The sequence below is a fragment of the Nerophis ophidion genome, linkage group LG11, assembly GCF_033978795.1.
Source record: "Nerophis ophidion isolate RoL-2023_Sa linkage group LG11, RoL_Noph_v1.0, whole genome shotgun sequence".
NCBI classification, from domain to species: Eukaryota; Metazoa; Chordata; class Actinopteri; order Syngnathiformes; family Syngnathidae; genus Nerophis; species Nerophis ophidion.
In genome coordinates this window covers 2,784,748-2,803,494 of record NC_084621.1, presented here as the reverse complement: position 1 = coordinate 2,803,494, position 18,747 = coordinate 2,784,748, and the positions used below count along the sequence as shown (strand labels likewise).

The following is an 18,747-nucleotide window of genomic DNA, read 5'->3' as shown; positions in this document are numbered from 1 at the left end:
GCTATGGAGAACGAAACTAAAACTGAACTGGCTACAAAGTAAACAAAAACAGAATGCTGGACGACAGCAAAGACTTACTGTGGAGCAAAGACGGCGTCCACAAAGTACATCTGTACATGACAATCGACAATGTCCCCACAAAAAATGATAAAAACAACTGAAATATTCTTGATTGATAAAAACAAAGTAAATTGATTGATTGATTGAAACTTTTATTAGTAGATTGCACAGTACAGTACATATTTCGTAACAATTGACCACTAAATGGTAACACCCCAATAAGTTTCTCAACTTGTTTAAGTCGGGGTCCACGTTAATCAATTCATGGTAAAAAGATGCGGTGAATATCGCTCAAATGAAGACATGAAACTGCTACAGGAAAATAACAAAAAAAGAGAAAACGCCACCAAAATAGGAGCGCAAGACAAGAATTAAAACGCAACATACAGGAAAACAGCAAAAAAGTCCAAATAAGTCAGGGTGTGATGTGACCGGTGGTGACAGTACACCTACTTTGAGACAAGAGCTACAGTGATGCATGCTTGCTTATGCTTTAAAGTCATTCCCAACAATTGCGATGACTTTTAACTGTCAACTGAGTTTCGTTTTTTAATGATTTCTGCTGGTGGTGTGCCTCCGCATTTTTTCAAAGCAAAAAATGTGCCTTGGCTCAAAAAAGGTTGAAAAACACTGCCTTAGAGGGAACGTTGATTGCATGAGATTGTGCCGGGAAAATGTCCTGTTTGTGTGTACAGTATAATGATATGCAGCAAAATAATCCACCATTTTATTAATTCAACAATTGTGGAGTACTACATGCCAACTAAAATGGACAAATATAATCTACAATTATACTGCATAATCAGTAGTCTGCATCTTACATTGTACTTTCATTTTCTGGACTGAACCTAACCAAATCCACCAAATAATTCTAATGAAAAACTTATGTATATATCACTTTTTAACGCAAACATTAAGCATTAGTGTTTTAAAAAGATATGGATGATTCAATTCATTTTTTTTTCTTTTAAGTTACATTTACAATGTTTATTTTCAATACCTCTTTTGCAGTTTCTGCTGCTAACATGCTAATGTCATGGTGAGGATGCAACATGTAAATAACACTGCAGTGACGCTCAGTTTTTTAAACGTTTATGACAGTTGCCAAGACAGACAATCATGCAATGTGCACATTCAGTTAGGTCAAAAAGTATTTGGACAGCGAGTTTTTCTCCCTCTGAACCATATTAAATGATTACACATACTGTCACTCTAATGCAGGCCTGGGCAATTATTTGGACTCGGGGGCCACATTTAGAGAAAAAAAATGTGTCTGGGGGCCGGTATATCTATATTTAAGAACACTTAAACAAAACCAAACAATAAGGTCTGTTTGAATGCTAAAAACGTGATGACAGACCGCCTTAAAAAACGTAATGGAATTTTACATCTTTCTAAGAACGGTAAAACACTGAATATGGATGTCCACCAACTTTTTGCAACCCGACGCCAAAAAAACGGAAATGCTGATTATCGGTCCTGCTAGACACCGACCTCTATTTAATAATACAACTTTAACATTCGACAACCAAACAATTAAACAAGGCGACTCGGTAAAGAATCTGGGTATTATCTTCGACCCAACTCTCTCCTTTGAGTGACACATCAAAAGCGTTACTAAAACGGCCTTCTTTCATCTCCGTAAATCGCTAAAATTGTCCACTACTGACACTGAGATCATTATCCATGCGTTAGATACTTCTCGTCTTTTCAGGTCTCCTCATGTCTAGCATTAAAAGATTACAGTTGGTACAAAAATGCGGCTGCTAGACTTTTGACAAGAACAAGAAAGTTTGATCACATTACGCCTGTACTGTATATACCTTTATATACATATATACATACATATATACCTATACTGTATATACCTTTATATACATATATACATACATATATACCTATACTGGCTCACCTGCACTGGCTTCCTGTGCACTTAAGATGTGACTTTAATGTTTTACTACTTACGTATAAAATACTACACGGTCTAGCTCCATCCTATCTTGCCCATTGTATTGTACCATATGTCCCGGCAAGAAATCTGCGTTCAAAGGACTCCGGCTTATTAGTGATTCCCAAAAACCCAAAAAAAGTCTGCGGGCTATAGAGCGTTTTCCGTTCGGGCTCCAGTACTCTGGAATGCCCTCCCGGTAACAGTTCGAGATGCCACCTCAGTACAAGCATTTAAGTCTCATCTTAAAAGTCATTTGTATACTCTAGCCTTTAAATAGACTCCCTTTTTAGACCAGTTGATCTGCCGTTTCTTTTCTTTTTCACCTATGTCCCACACTCCCTTGTGGAGGGGGTCCGGTCCGGTTGCCATGGATGAAGTACTGGCTGTCCAGAGTCAGGACCCAGGATGGACCGCTCGCCTGTGTATCGGTTGGGGACATCTCTGCTGTGCTGAGCCGCCTCCGCTTGGTATGGTTTCCTGTTAGGTCCACTGTGGACGGGACTCTCGCTACTATATTGGATCCACTTTGGTCTGGATTTTCACGGCTATGTTAGATCCACTATGGATGGGGGGGCACATATGCGGTCCTCTCCAAGGTTTCTCATAGTCATCATTGTCGATGTCCCACTGGGGCTCTACTTATGTGGGCTCTACCTCGGATGTCGTTGTTGTTTGTTCAGCCCTTCAAGACACTTGTGATTTAGGGCTATATAAATAAACATTGATTGAATATTGACCAAATATGAAATTCACACCCCCTTTCGGTCGACATCATTTACAATCAAGAGAAACGCAACAAAAATGCAACAAACGGTGAAATACGAACGCGAAGGGTACAAATAAACCCACCAACAATCTGATATATCTGATATATCACTAAGCTTTAGAACTTTGTAGTGAAAATCTCCTTCCACGTCTGTAGAAACGCTACCTGCCCACACTGCTTGGTGCCCCGTCTGAGCTGCTGTGACCTAGATGACCATAGTAACTAATTAGAGGACCATAGTAACTAATTAGAGGACCATAGTAACTAATTAGAGGACCATAGTAACTAATTAGATGACCATAGTAACTAATTAGAGGACCATAGTAACTAATTAGAGGACCATAGTAACTAATTAGATGACCATAGTAACTAATTAGAGGACCATAGTAACTAATTAGAGGACCATAGTAACTAATTAGAGGACCATAGTAACTAATTAGATGACCATAGTAACTAATTAGAGGACCATAGTAACTAATTAGAGGACCATAGTAACTAATTAGAGGACCATAGTAACTAATTAGATGACCATAGTAACTAATTAGAGGACCATAGTAACTAATTAGAGGACCATAGTAACTAATTAGAGGACCATAGTAACTAATTAGATGACCATAGTAACTAATTAGAGGACCGTAGTAACTAATTAGATGACCGTAGTAACTAATTAGATGACCGTAGTAACTAATTAGAGGACCATAGTAACTAATTAGATGACCATAGTAACTAATTAGAGGACCATAGTAACTAATTAGAGGACCATAGTAACTAATTAGATGACCATAGTAACTAATTAGAGGACCATAGTAACTAATTAGGACCATAGTAACTAATTAGATGACCATAGTAACTAATTAGAGGACCATAGTAACTAATTAGATGACCATAGTAACTAATTAGATGACCATAGTAACTAATTAAAGGACCATAGTAACTAATTAGATGACCATAGTAACTAATTAGATGACCATAGTAACTAATTAGAGGACCATAGTAACTAATTAGAGGACCATAGTAACTAATTAGATGACCATAGTAACTAATTAGAGGACCATAGTAACTAATTAGAGGACCATAGTAACTAATTAGAGGACCATAGTAACTAATTAGATGACCATAGTAACTAATTAGATGACCATAGTAACTAATTAGAGGACCATAGTAACTAATTAGAGGACCATAGTAACTAATTAGACGACCATAGTAACTAATTAGATGACCATAGTAACTAATTAGAGGACCATAGTAACTAATTGGATGACCATAGTAACTAATTAGAGGACCATAGTAACTAATTAGAGGACCATAGTAACTAATTAGATGACCATAGTAACTAATTAGATGACCATAGTAACTAATTAGAGGACCATAGTAACTAATTAAATGACCATAGTAACTAATTAGAGGACCATAGTAACTAATTAGATGACCATAGTAACTAATTAGAGGACCATAGTAACTAATTAGAGGACCATAGTAACTAATTAGATGACCATAGTAACTAATTAGATGACCATAGTAACTAATTAAAGGACCATAGTAACTAATTAGATGACCATAGTAACTAATTAGAGGACCATAGTAACTAATTAGAGGACCATAGTAACTAATTAGAGGACCATAGTAACTAATTAGATGACCATAGTAACTAATTAGATGACCATAGTAACTAATTAGATGACCATAGTAACTAATTAAAGGACCATAGTAACTAATTAGATGACCATAGTAACTAATTAGAGGACCATAGTAACTAATTAGATGACCATAGTAACTAATTAGAGGACCATAGTAACTAATTAGATGACCATAGTAACTAATTAGATGACCATAGTAACTAATTAGATGACCATAGTAACTAATTAGATGACCATAGTAACTAATTAGATGACCATAGTAACTAATTAGATGACCATAGTAACTAATTAGAGGACCATAGTAACTAATTAGATGACCATAGTAACTAATTAGAGGACCATAGTAACTAATTAGAGGACCATAGTAACTAATTAGATGACCATAGTAACTAATTAGAGGACCATAGTAACTAATTAGATGACCATAGTAACTGGTAGGGCTGCGAATCTTTTGGTGTCCCACGAATCGATTCAATATCGATTATTGGGGTCGCGATTCGATAATATATCGATTTTTTCGATTCAACGCGATTCTCGATTCAAAACGATTCTGTATTCATTCAATACATAGATTTCAGCAGGATCTACCCCAGTCTGCTGACATGCTAGCAGAGTAGTAGATTTTTAAAAAAACCTTTTATAATTTAGATTATTGCAATCAACTGATTGCAATAATCTAAATTTGTTTTAACTATTAAACAAACCAAAAATATGACTTATTTTATCTTTGTGAAAACATTGGACACAGTGTGTTGTCCAGCTTATGAGATGCCATGCAAGTGTAAGCCACTGTGACACTATTGTTCTTTATTATTTTTATAAATGTCTAATGATAATGTCAATGAGGGATTTTTAATCACTGCTATGCTGAAATTATAACTAATATTGATACTGTTGTTGATAATATTCATTTTTGTTTCACTACTTTTGGTTTGTTCTGTGTGGTGTTTGTGTCTCCTCTCAATTGCTCTGTTTATTGCAGTTCTGAGTGTTGCTGGGTCAGCTTTGGTTTTGGAATTGGATGTTATGGTATTGCTGTGTATTGTTTGTTGGATTGATAAAAAAACTAAAAACTAAAAAAAAAAAAATCGATTTTTTTTAAAAATGAGAATGGATTCTGAATCGCACAACATATTCGAATGGATTTTCCCCCACACCCCAAGTAACTGGAATATCATCCATAAGCGCAGATTCCAACTATTGAAATACTTTGTATAGTTGAAGACTTACGGTCGTTAGAAAACATGAGTGCACATCATAACGGCAGCTACACTTTCCATCTTCCATCCATCCATCCATTTTCTACCGCTTATTCCCTTTCGGGGTCGCGGGGGGCGCTGGCGCCTATCTCAGCTACAATCGGGCGGAAGGCGGGGTACACCCTGGACAAATCGCCACCTCATCGCAGGGCCAACACAGATAGACAGACAACATTCACACACTAGGGCAAATTTAGTGTTGCCAATCAACCTATCCCCAGGTGCATGTCTTTGGAAGTGGGAGGAAGCCGGAGTACCCGTCTTAAAGATGTAAAAAAAATATTTTGGAATGTCCGGCGGGCCAGATTGAAAAGCTTAACAGGCCGCATTAATTTGCCCAGGTCTGCTCTAATGGTTACCACAACACACAAACATCAACATTACTTCTAACATTTCATCATTGTAATTAAAATTCATGTACCTTGACTACTTCCTACACAAATGAGCTTATTCATTTCAAAAGACACTTCAATCGGCCTTCTTGAAGACCTGCCTGGCAACGACGCCTTCAGCTCTCATCTCCTGCAGAGAAGGAGGAAGGAGGAAGAAAAGAGGGAGACAAAGAAAAAGAAGTGGGGGTGTTTAATTAATAGTGACAAATAGAGGAGTGTATGCAGAAGATGAAAGGACGGTTGCTCAATGAAGGGATTGTATTCAAAACATTACGCCGCCATGGGCGCTTTATCATTTGACCTCGTAATCTCTTTCACTATTTACTTGAACTTCCCTCTTCTTAGCCACTCTCCTCCCCCACCACTGATATTCCCTTCTCCTTTTTCTTTAGCCCTGAAATGGAGACAAGGCTGCTGTGTCCAACTTCCCCCACAGCAAGTAAGCACATTTGCAATCCTCCACAAAGCTTCTCAGCGGAACAATGCCTTCTTTTAGACATTTTAATGACACCTAATCTCCTTTAAAGCACATTCACACTAACTGGACGCAATATTAGGTACACTTGCAAAATGTAAGAAAATCCAACAGGGCTGCATCTGTTGAACTCAGGCACTTTTTCTGTTTACATGTCTTTTTCAAGCGTGCCTAATGTTTTTGTTGTATTCTTCTGTTTCTTAATTTGTCATTTTAGCTGCATACCTCATATATAAGTATTGGATATTAAGGGCACACTGGAAACACGAATAAATTGTAAAAAAATATAAAAAAGTAATATATAGAGAATACATAATATACATAATATTACAACAATAAAATCCCCAGACTTGTTCACGAGTGAGGGAAGAGTGGATCGTGAGATCGACAGGCGGATCGGTGCGGCGTCTTCAGTAATGCGGACGTTGTATCGATCCGTTGTGGTGAAGAAGGAGCTGAGCCGGAAGGCAAAGCTCTCAATTTACCGGTCGATCTACGTTCCCATCCTCACCTATGGTCATGAGCTTTGGGTCATGACCGAAAGGATAAGATCACGGGTACAAGCGGCCCAAATGAGTTTCTTCTGCCGGGTGGCGGGTCTCTCCCTTAGAGATAGGGTGAGAAGCTCTGTCATCCGGGAGGAACTCAAAGTAAAGCCGCTGCTCCTCCACATGGAGAGGAGCCAGATGAGGTGGTTCGGGCATCTGGTCAGGATGCCACCCGAACGCCTCCCTAGGGAGGTGTTTAGGGCACGTCCAACCGGTAGGAGGCCACGGGGAAGACCCAGGACACGTTGGGAAGACTATGTCTCCCGGCTGGCCTGGGAACGCCTCGGGATCCCCCGGGAAGAGCTAGACGAAGTGGCTGGGGAGAGGGAAGTCTGGGCTTCCCTGCTTAGGCTGCTGCCCCCGCGACCCGACCTCGGATAAGCGGAAGATGATGGATGGATGGATGGATGGATTAAATATTTTATAAAGAAAAAAAATGCTCAAAGTTTGGGTACTTTCAGGGAAAAAAGATTATATAATAGGAATTGTCGTTTGAGTTAATTGATTAACGTTAAAGGGGAACATTATCACCAAACCTATGTAAGCGTCAATATATACCTTGATGTTGCAGAAAAAAGACCATGTATTTTTTTTAACCGATTTCCGAAGTCTAAATGGGTGAATTTTGGCAAATTAAACGCCTTTCTGTTTATCGCTCTTTTAGCGATGACATCAGAACGTGACGTCATCGGAGAAATTGTGCGATTAACTTTGATTAACATTTTTAATCGTTGCCCAGCCCTAATTTTTATTATTATTATTATTATACATGTAGATGTATTCAGTTCTAAACATTTATTCACTTTCTTCTTTCCTTCATGGATCTAAACTTCACCACTGCCGGTATTTTTTTCTATATTTTTATTGAAATATTTTCAGAATGTGTTTGTTTTATTTTTAGCCAAAGTAAGACAAAGAAAACAATCGGAAGTTGTCTTTATTTTTTTTTTAGTTATAATGCCGTGATTTTAACAGTCCGGCCCGCATGTGCACAGACTTTCCTCCATGCGGCCCCTGAGCTAAAATGGGTTTGACACCCTTGGTCTAGAATGTTGCCTTCACAAAGTTATTGGTGCTTGGTTGTGTGCTCGTGTTTTTCCTCACCAAATGCAGCTTGTTGCCCTCCAGCCAGTGCGTCCAACCTCGGCCTGCCTTCTCACCTTTCTGTACGCAGAGCAGCTTGTCCACATCCCAGCTCACTGTGGTCTGCAGAGGGACACAAACATGCAGAATGTGAAGCAGCTCATGTATTTTACATCTGTAAAGGACCAACTGGCCTTCAGGCTTCGCTCCCTGTACCTGTGCCATAGTTTTATCATACCACGTGATAATACTGCAATTTACATGACTTTGAGGATTATTTTGTGTCATTCCATTTGTTTTCTATGTGCTGTGTGGTGGTTATCATTAATAACTAGCGGGAGGAGCGATTGTAATAAGTACAGTACATGGCACGTACTATATCAATCAATCAATGTTTATTTACATAGCCCTAAATCAAGAGTGTCTCAAAGGGCTGCACAAGCTACACCGACATCCTCGTTTCAGAGCCCACATAAGGGCAAGGAAAAACTCACAACCCAGTGGGATGTCATATACATTATGTGTGTGCGCAACAGCGAGCGTACAGCAGGCTTTGTGTATTTTTTCAATCTTTTTTTTAATTTGTATGGTGCAAAATGGCGCTTATCATTAATAACTGGTGTAAAGCTGCCCAAGCATACCGTATATTTCCTTGAATTAGCGCCGGGGCGGTAATTAATTTAAAACCTTTTCTCACTCCGGCGCTTACCAAAGGCATGCGGTAAATTTAGGCCTGCGCTTATAAATTTGAGTGTGATGTAAGGATACCATCATGAATAGGCTGACCATACATCCTCTTTTCCCCGGACATGTCCTCTTTTGCGGCGTTGTCCGGCGTGTCCGGGTGTTTTTTTTTAAATGCGTCAAATGTCTGGCATTTTGAATTAGGGTTGCGTTTGCTTCCAGAGCGTGCATATTAAAACATACAAGATGTCGTCATGGCGACACACCGCCCCCCTTTACCGGGCTACCGCGCATGCTCGTCACTCCTGTTGCATGCTGGGTAGTGTAGTCCTTTTATTCCCTGGCGCATAACATCACACTAGCTGTGAATATTGTAGCGGCTGGCTACGGGGTGTTAGCCAATGGCTTTGGTTGGGGGGCGGGACTTCCGGGGAAGTTAGGGAAGTGATGCTATTGACAGGAAGTGTTGGTTCGCGTTTTGCCGGGAAAAGGAAATAGACTTCTTTGTAAACACTAAGGTGAGTGTAAGACTCCAGAGATTTAAGCGTTAAATATCAATCATCAATCAATGTTTACTTATATAGCCCTAAATCATTAATGTCTCAAAGGGCTGCACAAACCACCACGACATCCTCGGTAGGCCCACATAAGGGCAAGGAAAACTCACACCCAGTGGGACGTCGGTGACAATGATGACTATGAGAACCTTGGAGAGGAGGAAAGCAATGGATGTCGAGCGGGTCTAACATGATACTGTGAAAGTTCAATCCACAATGGATCCAACACAGTCGCGTGAGTCCAGTCTAAAGCGGATCCAACACAGCAGCGAGAGTCCCGTTCACAGCAGAGCCAGCAGGAAACCATCCCAAGAGGAGGCGGATCAGCAGCCCAGAGATGTCCCCAGCCGATACACAGGCAAGCAGTACATGGCCACCGGATCGGACCGGACCCCCTCCACAAGGGAGATTGGGACATAGGAGAAAAAGAAAAGAAACGGCAGATCAACTGGTCTAAAAAGGGAGTCTATTTAAAGGCCAGAGTATACAAATATAAATCTAAAATGTATGTATGCCCTGGCACACCATTATTATCATTTTCTGACCCAAGCAAAACACTTTTTACACTTTTATACGGAAATAAATACACCTACAACTTATTAAATAAAAACGGAGGAAAAACTACCAGCAGCGGCAATATTTAGATCCATGAAGGAAAGAAGAAAGTGAACGATTGTTTATAACTGAATACATTTACATATGTATACACATTTCTTTTCTTTTTTTAATTATTTTTTTTAAATGAATTAAGTAACATTTATCACAACCTTTTGCCAAAACACGATATAGAATGTGAGATACAACAGGATAATGAATACCTTTATCATTTTTTTCGAAACGCTTACAAAAAAGTGGGACCCCCTTTTTATGACTTCATGGGGTCCCTGGGACCCCATTTTAGAAATCCTTAGCGCCAACACAGCCGTCAACAGAGGAGAAAAAATGCTTTTTAAAAAATAAATATATTATTTATAAAGCAAGTTCGAGTATCATTGGCAAATTTCCACCTCCTCCCGGCCTTGGCACACATATATGTGTCCTCTTGGGGCGGCATAGCTCGGTTGGTAGAGCAGCCGTGCCAGCAACTTGAGGGTTGCAGGTTGGATCCCCGCTTCTGCCAACCTAGTCACTACCGTTGTGTCCTTGAGCAAGACACTTTATGCACCGGCTCCCAGTGCCACTCATACTGGTGTAAAAATGTAACTTAGATATCGGGTTTCACTATGTAAAGCGCTTTGAGTCACTAGAGAAAAGCGCTATATGAATATAATTCACTTCACTCTTTTTGTGATTTCACAATATGGTCAGCCTAATCATGAAAAGCACATTTAATAAAAAAAAACGTTAATACGTAGCATAAAAAATGCACATGGCCTTAAAACGCCACAACACTCAGTAAGTGCCCAAAATAAAGACTTGACATAAATATAAATTTAATCGGATCAGAAACATTGGAGGAAACAGGATTAAAACCCGATGCTAACCGCCCATAGAAAATACATGGGTACGGCTAGTAGCTACTATTAGCAAACAAATTCACTTAGCAACTCGGCTTAATATCTTAACATCGCCACACTCTCTCTTCAAAACTGTGCCCTGATGGTCTTCAGCTATAAATTTACAATTAGCTGTAAAATGTTGGACGGTAGTTTTTACAACATGCAGGCAAACGACAACTTTAAAACATACCGGCTTCAGATGTCCCCAGGCTTAGCCACCGCACCTGGCAGCCATCTTGGAACGCTGGATTATATAGAGCGCGATAAACTGCAGCAGGTCACATGAGCGCCTGTGTTAAACTCGCGGGATTAAACGCGGAAACGGCGCAGGTAACATGAGGGGATGCCATGAGAGGAAATTTTGGCTTATTTCCCACCCGTGTTACACACTCGTGACGTGACGAGTTTGACCCGGTGGCAAAACGAGGCATATGCTAATTATTATGCAAAACGAGTTTGACACGGTGGTAAACCGAGGCATGCGATAATTATTTTGCTAAACAAGTTTGACCCGGCTGTAATTCTAAGCAGGCGCTAATTATTTTGCAAAACGAGTTTGACCCGGCGAGGCATGCGGCTAATATATACCCGGCGGCAATTCAAGGAAATACGGTACCTCAATTCTAAAATCTGGTTTATTTGATCGGTGTGAGTTCTCTGATCCTTACTCAAGCATGTGGTGCACTTTATTGGAAGACCATTCCATTTACTGGAGATGTGTTGTTTAAATGATGGTGATTATCGCTCCACCTGCCAGTTATTAATGATGACAACCATGTTGCATAGCAGAAACAAAACAGAAGGACTCCAATCCACAAAGTCAAAGCAGCGTTCATTCACAAATCTCACCCATAGGTTTACGATAGCTAATGTGATCGTTAGTTATTATAATAACTGCCACCTTGTATAGTAGAAATAAATAGGAGTGTGACGTTCGCTAAGCACGGTGGCTAAAGGTGCTTCTTCCAAGATGCAGTTCAGGCACGGACACCGCGTAAAGCTAAGAAATGTAGATTTATTAACTAAAAACACGCTAAGAACAAAAACACTGGTGCTAGGTAGATAAGACAAACCAAAAGCGCTAGCAAGGAGGCTAGGGAACTAAACACAGGGATAGCGTGGAAGCTAATCGGTATAAAACAGGATTCCCAGAGTCAGGAGATAGCGATCGTCACTGTTGTGGGAAACAAGGCTAGGGATCAGAGAGCGAGTAATAGAAAATGCAGGCTTAAATAAGGATGGTAATCAACAAGCAGGTGAGAGTCCAGAAACAAGGAACAGGTGAAACAAATATGCAACCATGGCAACAGAAACCAATCAGGAAGTGCGCAAACAAACTCACAAATCTAAACAACGAACGATCCGAGCAGTGGATCGCAACAAGGAGACTAGAAACAAACCGCAAAGTAAAAGTTCGTGGTATGTTTGCATGAGCACACGCACAAACCATGTTGGCAAGCCACAAAATACTGGAAATGTGATCGCTCCCCCTACAGTTATTATCGATAATAACCAACTTGCCCACCAAAAATGAATAGGAAGACTCCAAATAATCTAAAAAGTCATAAGACACACAGTGACTCATTCAAGAGCATATGCATACACTGTGTACACACCTCAATTCATCAATATAATCCTGGCAGGTACTGATAATGTTCATATTCATTACAAATAAATAGGAGACTAGAAACAATCCACAAAGTTAAATCCAATCCAATACACTTTATTTATATAGCACATTTAAATAACAAAATGTTTCCAAAATGCTGCACAGCAATATTAAAAACAACATTCAAATACTATCCTGAGCTCCACCAATGACTGAAAAAACAAAAACAAAAAAAAAAATTAAAGCTGCAAGCAGCGATGGTCGGGTCCGCCTTTGGCTGCTGCCCCCGAGACCCACGGCCGGATAAGCGTTAGAAGACGCCTTGAAGCCACTATTTTGAGAATCTAATGCATTGTGAAAGTAATGCAGTTGTTGTAGTGAAGTGAAAATATCAAACTTCCTGTTGATTTTTGCTAAAGTATGTTAATTATTAAAATGTAGGTCCAAGTGAGACCTACATAGTGTTTTTTGTTTCATGTCTCTTTGACATTCCTACCGGAAGTTACAAGCAGTTTTGTCTGTGTTTTCTTCCTAGGAGCAGTTTGTCCGTGTTGTATTCCTAGGGGGGCGGTAGAGCGCAATTTTGAGTTTTGAGGTTAGGTTTTTTCATCAGATCGCAATTTTTGCCAGACCTGATGTGTGTGTCAAGTTTGGTGAGTTTAGAAGCATTTTAAGGGGGTCAAATAACAGCTCAAAGAGTCAAAAATGACATTTTTTAGGAGACTTTGCACAGGGGTTCTTTGAAGGCGCGTAAAATCAAAACCTGAGAACCTATCAAAACTCTGTTCTATACTTTTAATCAGAAGGGTTCAATCTCTCCTGTGCGAGTTTGAAGCCAAAACAACAAACGCACTCAGAGGAGATAATGTTTGAAGAAAGGTGACCGGTTTTTACAAAACTTTTGTTTTGAAGGGGGGATTGCAAACTTCCTGTTGATTTTTGTTGGGGGTTGTCAATCTATGAAATGTAGGTCTAAGCGAGACCTACATAGAGGTTTTCGTTTCATGTCACTCCGACATTCTTACCGGAAGTTACAAGCAGTTTTGTCTGTGTTTTCTTCCTAGGAGCAGTTTTTTCAGTGTTTTATTCAAAAATAGCGCCAAAGCGTAATTTTGAGTTTTGGGGTTTGGTTTTTTCATTAGATCGCAATATTCGCCAGTCCTTATGTGTGCGCCAAGTTTGGTGACTTTTGAAGCATTTTAAAGGGGTCAAATTACAGCGCAAAGAGGCAAAAATTGCATTTTTTGCGAAAATTTCATTTTGAAGGGGTTTTTGCCAACTTCCTGTAGATTTTTGCTGAAAGAAGTGAGTGTATGAAAATTGTGTCTAAGTCAGACCTACATAGGAGTTTTTGTTTCATGTCGCTATGACATTCCTAACAGAAGTTACATGCAGTTTTGTTTGTAATTTTTTCCTGGGGGCGCTAGAGCGCAATTTTCATTTTGGGGGATTGGTTGCTTAATATGTTGGGAAGGTTTGCTATACCGACGTGTGTCAAATTTGGTGGGTTTTGAAGCATGTTAAGGGGGTCAAATTACAGCGCGTAGGTGCGGAATAATAATAAAACAGCAGTTTCAATAGGGTCCTTGGCCCATTGCAAAAGGACTCCTGTGGAATCCTTTTGCAATGGGCCAAGGACCCTAAAAATATACAAAACCAATATAAAAACAATACAAAATAAATATGATTAAAAACGATTTTAAGGGTGAAACCAATTCAAATAGTAAAGCCTATTGTATCTTCTCCATGCACGAACACATGCACACGTCCGCATGTTGACAAGCCATACATTTAATGTGATCACTCCCCCCATCGGTTTTTATTACCGAAAGTTGCCCAACATAAATGAATGAGAAGATTAAAAATAATCCAAAATGTCGAGAGATATTACACTCACTCCTGTATTTGCACACTATGTGGTTGCGTCATATAAATGATACTACAGGTAGCGTTCCTACCAGCAGTTTTTATTGATAACCCACACATTTCATTAAAATACAAAATAAAGACTAAAAACAATCCATAAAGACTGCGTCACGCTTGCTCCTGCACATGCATGCACGCTAGCTAGACGAGTGATCGCCACTCCCGCCAGTTATTCACAGTAACTGCCATCTTGGTTAAAGTGGAACATTATCACCAAACCTATGTAAGCGTCAATATATACCTTAATGGTGCAGAAAAAAAAACATGTATTTTTTTAACCGATTTCCGAACTCTAAATGGGTGAATTTTGGCGAATTAAACGCCTTTCTGTTTATCGGTCTTTTAGCGATGACGTCAGAACGTGACGTCACCGAGGTAACACACCCGCCATTTTTATTTTCACATTACAAACACCGGGTCTCAGCTCTGTTATTTTCCGTTTTTTCGACTATTTTTTGGAACCTTGGAGACATCATGCCTGGTGGGTGTGTTGTCGGAGGGTGTAACAACACTAACAGGGAGGGATTCAAGTTGCACCACTGGCAAGACATCTGCCGCCAGACCCCCATTGAATGTACCAGAGTGTCTTCACATTTGACCGGCGATGCTAAGACAGACATGGCACAGAGATGTATGGATAACCTGCAGATGCATTTGCAACCATTAAGTCAACCAAATCACAAAGGTGAGTTTTGTTGACTTATGTGCTAATCAGACATATTTAGTCACGGCATGACTGCCAGCTAATCGATGCTAACATGCTATGCTAATCGATGCTAACATGCTATTTACGCTAGCTGTATGTACATTTGAAACTAGATACCCACATTTAATGCGAAACAAACACTTACCAATCGACGGATTTAAGTTGCTCCAGTGTCACAAGATGCGAAAGTCCTGATCGTTTGGTCCGCACATTTTACCGGCGATGCTAATAAGGCAGCCATGCTATGGGCCACTTCATTAGGTACACCCACGCTATGGCCGAATAGCGTCAATAGCTATTCGTTCAATAGCTTCAGTTTCTTCTTCAATACTTTCATACTCCAACCATCTGTTTCAATACATGCGTAATCTGTTGAATCGCTTAAGCCGCTGAAATCCAAGTCTGAATCCGAGCTAATGTCGCTATATCTTGCTGTGGTAACCGCCATGTTGTTTGTATTGGCAGCACTGTATGACGTCACAGGGAAATGGACGGGTGGATATAGCGATGGTGAAAATCAGGCACTTTGAAGCAGTTTTTGGGGATATTCCGGGAGGTGTAAAATTTTGAAAAAAACTTCAAAAAATAAAACAAGCCTCTGGGAACTGATTTTTATTGTTTTTAACCCTTTTGAAATTGTGATAATGTTCTCATTTAATAGAATCAAACATAAACAAATGGGAAAAGCTGAAAATAATCTAAAAAGTCAAAGTGCACACAACACTGTGACTCATGCACAAGCGCACGTGCACACTATGTAAACATGTCGACGTGCTGACACGATCCTGGCAGTTATTGACAATGTTCACATTGTATATTAGAAACAAATAGGAAACTAGAAAAGATCCACAAAAGGTACAGTGGGGCAAAAAAGTATTTAGTCAGCCAGCGATTGTGCAAGTTCTCCCACTTCAAATGATGACAGAGGTCTGTCATTTTCATCATAGGTACACTTCAACTGTGAGAGACAGAATGTGACAAAAAAATCCAGGAATTTTAAAGAATTTATTTGTAAATTATGTTGGAAAATAAGTATTTGGTCAACCATTCAAAGCTCTCACTGATGGAAGGAGGTTTTGGCTCAAAATCTCACGATACATGGCCCCATTCATTCTTTCCTTAACACGGATCAATCGTCCTGTCCCCTTAGCCGAAAAACAGCCCCAAAGCATGATGTTTCCACCCCCATGCTTCACAGTAGGTGTGGTGTTCTTGGGATGCAACTCAGTATTCTTCTTCCACCAAACACGACGAGTTGAGTTTATACCAAAAAGTTCTATTTTGGTTTCATCTGACCACATGACATTCTCCCATCTGCTCTCTGGCAAACTTCAGACGGGCCTGGACATGCACTGGCTTAACAAGGGGACACGTCTGGCAGTGCAGGATTTGATTCCCTGTCGGCATAGTGTGTTACTGATTGTAACCTTTGTTACTTTGGTCCCAGCTCTCTGCAGGTCATTCACCAGGTCCCCCCCCGTGTGGTTCTGGGATTTTTGCTCACCATTCTCTATTTTGGTTTTATCTGACCTCATGACATTCTCCCATCTGCTCTCTGGCAAACTTCAGGCGGGCCTGGACATGCACTGGCTTAACAAGGGGACACGTCTGGCAGTGCAGGATTTGATTCCCTGTCGGCATAGTGTGTTACTGATTGTAACCTTTGTTACTTTGGTCCCAGCTCTCTGCAGGTCATTCACCAGGTCTACCCCGTGTGGTTCTGGGATTTTTGCTCACCATTCTCTATTTTGGTTTTATCTGACCACATGACATTCTCCCAATCCTCTGCTGTATCATCCATGTATCCATTTTGGTATAAACTCAACTCCTTGTGTTTGGAGGAAGAAGAATACTGAGTTGCATCCCAAGAACACCAGACCTACTGTGAAGCATGGGGGTGGAAACATCATGCTTTGGGGCTGTTTTTCTGCTAAGGGGACAGGACGATTGATCCGTGTTAAGGAAAGAATGAATGGGGCCATGTATCGTGAGATTTGGAGCCAAAACCTCCTTTGAATGGTTGACTAAATACTTATTTTCCATCATAATTTACAAATAAATTCTTAAAAATTCCTAAAATTTAAATTCCTGGATTTTTTTTTCCACATTCTGTCTCTCACAGTTGAAGTGTACCTATGATGAAAATGACAGACCTCTGTCATCATTTGAAGTGGGAGAACTTGCACAATCGCTGGCTGACTAAATACTTTTCTGCCCCACTGTATGCTTGCTTATACACAAGCCCGTACATTCCTTATGTGTCATTTTATAAAGCTGCCCGACAGAGTTTAAAAGAATCTCTGACAATACATGAAGGTCGCCGTTAATAATAGTATTGTATGATAAAGTGATTGTTTACTGTGATGCTGTAGAAGCAGGGAGAATTGTGCTCATGTTTTCATTGGGCGTCTGACATTGTGATTCGAGCAGCAGGAGGCGGTTACAAAACCAGATCCCAGCAGGGGGGCTTCACCTCCAGATGCACAAAGCCGGCTTGTAATCAAAACAACTTACTTGACACGTCCGTCCGTCCACAGGGCCCAGGTCTTCTGTGAACTCTTGTCCTATGGTGAAATCCATGTCGAAGTTCTTGAAAGTGGTGAGGGTGCGGATCTTCATGGAGCCCGAGGTGGGATCGTGGATGATCTCTTTGGAGGGCTTCAGCAGGCATACGATCTTCCTCAGTGCGAAGTTGATGTCTGGAGGAAAAGGGGGAGCACACTTGAATGCAAATGAGGACATTTTCTCTCTGTGGGTTGACACAGAGGACACGGTGAAGACTCCTCTGTGTGGCTGCAAAAGGTGAAGTTTTTTTCAAAAGATACGTATGTGGAAGAATGGATAACAAAAAAAAAACATGTTCTTACCTAAAGCAGCAAGGTAGGCGTCCATATTTTCCTGTTCCACCATATGGAAAGTACCGGAGTAGTTAGGTTTGGACATGTTGGCTTCTTCTTCTGTTTCTATTTGGTCTCTTTCAAAAGTTTTCTTCTGTGAGGCTGTAAAGATGTTGTCTGCAACAAAGCAGTGACTCACAGTGAAGTTCTCTCGCATTCACAAACACACACGGCTCCTTTTTTCATTCCTCTTGCAAGAGGCAGGAGGAGGAGGGTTCATTCAATCCTCTTCCCTTTCACACAGGGAGGTGTGACCTTTAGAAAGAAACATGTGGTGTGGAAGGAGGGACTTACTGGGGATGGTGGGTTGGACTTTCAGATGATGATGCTGATGATGCACCACCCCCCAAAAATGAACTTTATCAATAAATATGTATACAAACCCCGTTTCCATATGAGTTGGGAAATTGTGTTGGATGTAAATATAAACAGAATACAATGATTTGCAAATCCTTTTCAACCCATATTCAGTTGAATATGCTACAAAGACAACATATTTGATGTTCAAATTCAAACTTTTGTTTTTTGCAAATAATTCGAATTTCATGGCTGCAACACGTGCCAAAGTAGTTGGGAAAGGGCATGTTCACCACTGTGTTACATCACCTTTTCTTTTAACAACACTCAATAAACGTTTGGGAACTGAGGAAACTAATTGTTGAAGCTTTGAAAGTGGAATTCTTTCCCATTCTTGTTTT

The 18,747-nt window shown here is 40.2% G+C and overlaps 1 protein-coding gene across 1 annotated transcript; it reads right to left on the bottom strand.

Annotated features, from left to right (window-relative positions):
- Positions 1-191: 191 nt before the first annotated feature.
- Positions 192-18,293, bottom strand: rbp5 (retinol binding protein 1a, cellular). The gene is made up of 4 exons (XM_061914886.1): positions 18,020-18,293; positions 17,667-17,851; positions 8,193-8,294; positions 192-6,195 (listed from the first exon to the last, which is right to left on the bottom strand). The coding sequence occupies exons 1-4, from the start codon at positions 18,204-18,206 to the stop codon at positions 6,142-6,144; spliced, it is 528 nt and encodes a 175-aa protein (XP_061770870.1). The 5' UTR covers positions 18,207-18,293; the 3' UTR covers positions 192-6,141.
- Positions 18,294-18,747: the final 454 nt, after the last annotated feature.

Coding starts and splice junctions, on each gene's coding strand:
- rbp5 (XM_061914886.1), bottom strand. CDS start 18,206: ATGCGAGAGAACTTCACTGTGAGTCACTGCTTTGTTGCAGACAACATC. Junction 8,295..17,666: donor TGGACGGACGGACGTGTCAA/GTAAGTTGTTTT, acceptor GTCCCTCTGCAG/ACCACAGTGAGCTGGGATGT. Junction 6,196..8,192: donor AGGGCAACAAGCTGCATTTG/GTGAGGAAAAAC, acceptor CCTTCTCTGCAG/GAGATGAGAGCTGAAGGCGT.